Genomic DNA, 5266 nt, shown 5'->3' with positions numbered 1-5266 from the left:
GGCACTGTCTGGTATGTTGGGAGGCCAAGTAGAACTTTCAGTGTCGCACCATGGGACAAGCCAGAGCATGAGTGGATTATAATAATGTCCTGGGTGAATAAAGCTCCATAAAGAACCACAATCATGTATTTCTCCTACAACAATTGTGTTTTCCCTCAATCCACAATTTTCCCAGGAGATGAATGAAGTATAACCAGTTGAAAATCATTCCAACCTCATTAAAAAAAGGCAAGTCCTTTAGATAAGATGAAATTCACTGAAGTCCTTCCCAACACATTGAACAGCAGAAGAGCTCCTAAAAAAAATTAAACCCAGCATTTTGAGTTATACCAGGTGAGTCTGAATTATGGATTTTCACATGTTTGTAGGAGAGCAGATTTACACAAAAATCTAAATTTCCTTTAATGTGTTTGCATTAATTTAGATCAAATCAGAGTAATTAGTGTTTTTACCTAGAGAAACATCATTTCCTTGTGCTAAAATCTTTCAAGATACCCAGTTTCCCCCCCAAACTTTTCCAGGATATGTTTGGAAGCCACATTGGCAGAACTCAAAATCTTTGTCTGCTCCTAATCATAATGTTTAATCCAATTATCTCTAGGGATGACTGTTCAGCTGGTAAGTTTCAAAACCCAGTTATTTTCATTCAAAATTTGAATATGATTACAGAGCTATGTTTAATCACATTTAAAATGGAGAATCATTAAACACATTTACCTACAAAACTTATATTTAAAATGTTAAATCATTACCTATCTTGCATAAAGAATAGTAAAGACAACTGAGAACAAATGCAGATAACTGATGTGTCTTTTCCAATGCTCATGGAGTGGTGGGGAATAGTCTTAGGCTTTTAAATCTATTCTTATTTAAAATGAGGCTGCTTAAAATGTTTTCATTGTTAATTTGTACATTTTGTTCAAATGTCTGGGTAGTATACATGCATTGTTTCTGTTGCTGTTTTCATTATAAAGACTACTATTAATTCTTTATAATTTCTTATAGACTTATGAGTTAATGTAGTCTTTTTAAATGCATATTTAGAATTCGGTTTGGATAACTGAGTTTTGACATTTCTTCTTTTGTAATATAAAAATATGGAACAATGAAACTACATGTAATAATGTTTTGGTTACAGATATCACACAAAGTTATCTCTGTTTAGTTGCATATAATTTAGTTCAAATTATCTGTGACTGTCTTAGATTAAAAAATGCTTAAATTTAATATCTTAGAATTTTCATGTAGTCATACTGATTCTTAATTTAATTAAAATCTGATTGTATAGTTTGAAGTTTTTAAAGTAATTTTTCTTTGTGGTTTGTTAATTTGTTCATAATCATTAGTGATGACATAGACATCAAACATATTAGTGATAGACATAAATGTCAAAAGAAATAAATGTGTGTTGGTCTATATGTATAACATGTAAACTTATTTATAATATTTTAAGTCTTCTAATACATTTACTTATATTTTCTATTTATTCTATCAATCACTGATAAAAAAGTATGTATTTTCTAATGATATTTATAGATGTATTTCTGACTTCAGGTTTGTGTGTTTTGTTTAAAATTTTGCTTCAACATTGAATTTGTTACTATAAACTTCAGATGCTTATGAATTTAGTTGTAAATATTTTTTTCTCTTTGTTCCCATGTTTGATGATATTTATGTTATTTTACTCTGGTTATATCAGTTTTATACTTACCCATCCACTTGTGACATCTGTCTTAGCACTTAATTAGGTATTTTATAAAGTTTACTAACTTTAATTTTTTTTGTTAAAGTGTTCAATTATTATTTATTTATGAATTCATTTTATATTTTAATGTTTTATATAATTATAGTTGTATATAATCTAAGTACATAATTTTGTAATATATGTATTCAGTATGGACATGGTGAATGAGGCTAATCAGCATATCCATAAATGCCAAAGCATATATTTCTTCTGCCTGTTCAACTATAGCTTTGCATATTTAGACCAACAGCCATCCATTTTTTCCAACTCTGAATCTCAAGTGTTGTTATTATCTCTACTTCAGCAATTGTTTTATAGTCTACATATTGCTAAAGATGTACAGTATTTTTCCTTATGTCTAGAGATTTTTAAATTTGATGCAAAGTATTTTAAATTCATATGTATGGTGATAGAATTTTTACACTTTCAAAACATAACAACATTAAATCAGTATGATACAGACATCTATACTCTCAATTGCTCATCAAAGGACAAATAGATGGTTAAAATGCAGTACACACACAGATAAATGCTATGCAGTACATTTATTTTGATGTAAGTATTCATGCTTGAATTTATATTTAAAATTTTTCATTTTGTTTTCTGTTTGATCAATGTGCCCTTTAATAGCCCCTATTCTTTCTTTTTTATAAATTAAGTATTCATATTTCATTTTATCTATACATTTTCCTTACCAACTTTAATTTGACCTGATGATTTCATAATTTGCAGTATGACTCTAACATATCATAGGTTACATTCAATGACATGTCACTTTATATAATATAAAAACATATTTCATTATAGTAATATTCATTGGTATTTTAAAAATTATTACCACACATTTCAATTTTCTTAGATATTAATCTAAAATAGTTTTAACAAGTTTTTATAATGAAATTAGGTTTGTAAGGAAATAAAATAGCAAATTGAAAAATCTTTATATTTGCCCCAATATGTAATATACCTGCTGCCTTAATTTTTCTGTATAACTTTTAATATTCCATTTTAATCTTTAATTTTGTTTAAAGAATATGATGTTTCTATTATCAGAAAAAATTGTTGAACTTTAAATTCCTAAAAATATTTACCATTAAAGTTTACTTTTATTTTTCATCTTTTGGAGTGCAAAAGGTAAACGTGTTTATTTTGGTTCCTAATTCAAGATTATTGTCCATCATGACAACAGGGTGATGGTAGCAGGAGCTTGAGGAAGCAACTGTATCTGCAGGCAGGAAGGTAAAGGTGATGAATGTTGATATTCAGGTAGCTTTCTTTTTATACAGTCTGGAACCTATCCTTATAAAACAGTGCTGTCTACTCTTAGGGTGAGTCTTCCCATTTCAATTGAACAAATGTAGATAACTTTTCACAGGTATCCTACAGAGGCTCATGGGAGACTCTAGATCCTGTTGACAATCAATAATAACTATCATAGCTCCTCATAAATACCATCAATTTTTATTCCTCTGAAGAAATGTTAAGATAGCCTTAACTTTAAGGGGATAATTGATGTATATAGATTCTAGGTGAGAGATTTTCTTTATTGAGAAACTATATACATCATCCCACTACTTTTGTTATCATTATTTCCCATGATAACTAACAGGATGCTTACAAGTAATGAACTCAATTTTTTCTGGTTGATTTGTCTATTTATGTAATCCATGTTGATATTATTGCCTTTGTATATTTATCTTCCCATTTTTAATTGTGAATTTTTAAAATTTCTTTGATCTGTAAATTTTATTTTTACCATATTAAAATTATAAGCATTATTTGTTGAAAAAATATGTCTAACATATCTAACATGCTTGGATAACAATTAAAGGTATTTCTTTTGTTTTAGAAAAGTAATGAGTTAATGATAAATTCCTAGGTGTGTATCATTTTTGTGGTCATCTTCACCCCATTATCCTCTCATGGACCTCCCTTCTCATCCCTGATATTATCCCACATTTATCTCGTAAAAAGAATTTTGTCCTCTGTTCATTTATGTTTTCTTATCTGTACTATTTATTACACAGTAGAGAAAAATAAGGAGAGAAGTAGCTGAAATTTTCCACATACCCTTTCATCTTATAAACCATTCTTCTGGGGAGTGAAACAGATTTGTAAGTATAATTGATATCAAACTTTTTAATGCTAAAAATTCTACTACTTTAAATATTTTATTAAAGTCAATATATTCTTTTTTGTATAACCTGAATGGGCTATTTATTTCTATTTACTATATAAAGTTCATGATATCATTTGATAACATTATCCCACATTTTGGTAACTGTTTTTAATACCTCTTTACAAAAGATAAACTGTTTTAAAAACTCTTTTATAAAATGTACTGCACATAATTGATAACTGTACATAATTGATAAAAAGATGTCATTCACCCTATAATATCATATTCCAAAAATGTCAATGAGAACTGAATAAAACAAATCAGTAATTACTTAAATTTTTAAAAGCTCACAAAATTAGAAGAGGAGGATATAAGTAAGTGGAGCAATAATAATAGTTTCCCTTGTATTTCCCCCAGACAGGAATCACAATGACTGATATAGTAGCCAACACAACAGAATACATGGAATTCTTGCTCACAGGATACCCAGATGAACAGGTGCTGCAGACTTTGTGTGCCACACTTTTCTTCTTGATTTACCTGGGAGCACTAGTGGGAAACTTCCTCATTATCACCATTACTACTGTAGACCAGCATCTACAGTCCCCTATGTATTTCTTTCTGAAGAATTTGTCCCTGATTGATATCTGTTATATTTCTGTCACTGTTCCCAAATCCATCATGAACTCTGTAACTAACACACATTCCATCTCCTTCCTGGGATGTGTTTTACAAGTTTTTTGTGTTATACTTTTGGCAGGCACTGAATTTGCCCTGCTTTTGGTGATGTCCTATGACCGTTATGCTGCCATTTGCTTCCCTCTGCACTATGAAGCCAGAATGAATAAAGATGCCTGTGTTCAGATGGTGGCAGCAGCATGGCTCAGTGGGTGTATCTATGGGTCTGTTCATGCCACAGGAACGTTCTCTGTCCATTTCTGTGGTCCAAATGTAGTGTATCAATTCTTCTGTGATATCCCATCACTTCTTAGACTTGTTTGTTTTGGAGACCAAATTCTAGAATATGTGTTTATTATTATTAGCTGTTGTTTTGCCTTCACATGTTTTATATTGATGGTTATTTCCTATGTTTGCATTTTCACTATAATCCTAAGAATTCCTTCTATACAAGGAAGATTTAAAATTTTCTCTACCTGTATACCCCATCTTACTGTGGTAACCTTATTTCTCTCTTCTGGATTTGTTGCATATTTAGGTTCAACGGCAAAATCCCCATCATCACTGAACCTCTTTATGTCAGTGTTCTACTCTCTGTTACCTCCCAGCCTAAATCCTGTGATTTATAGCTTTAGAAATTCAGATGTAAAAGTGGCCCTACACAACATTTTTGTTGAAAAAATGAGCACACGCCTCTAAATATTAAAAATATTAGCTACTATGAA

General features: G+C 30.1%; 1 protein-coding gene across 1 annotated transcript; it reads left to right on the top strand.

Annotated features, from left to right (window-relative positions):
- The first annotated feature begins 240 nt into the window (after positions 1–240).
- LOC117713512 (olfactory receptor 14A16-like) lies at positions 241–5266 on the top strand. Its single transcript, XM_034509720.2, has 3 exons — positions 241–333; positions 3772–3858; positions 4281–5266. The coding sequence occupies exon 3, from the start codon at positions 4293–4295 to the stop codon at positions 5238–5240; it is 948 nt and encodes a 315-aa protein (XP_034365611.1). The 5' UTR covers positions 241–333; positions 3772–3858; positions 4281–4292; the 3' UTR covers positions 5241–5266.

This window comes from Arvicanthis niloticus, chromosome 8, assembly GCF_011762505.2.
Source record: "Arvicanthis niloticus isolate mArvNil1 chromosome 8, mArvNil1.pat.X, whole genome shotgun sequence".
NCBI lineage: Eukaryota > Metazoa > Chordata > Mammalia > Rodentia > Muridae > Arvicanthis > Arvicanthis niloticus.
Note: the sequence above shows the minus strand (reverse complement) of the source record. Positions and strands in the feature narration are given on the sequence as shown.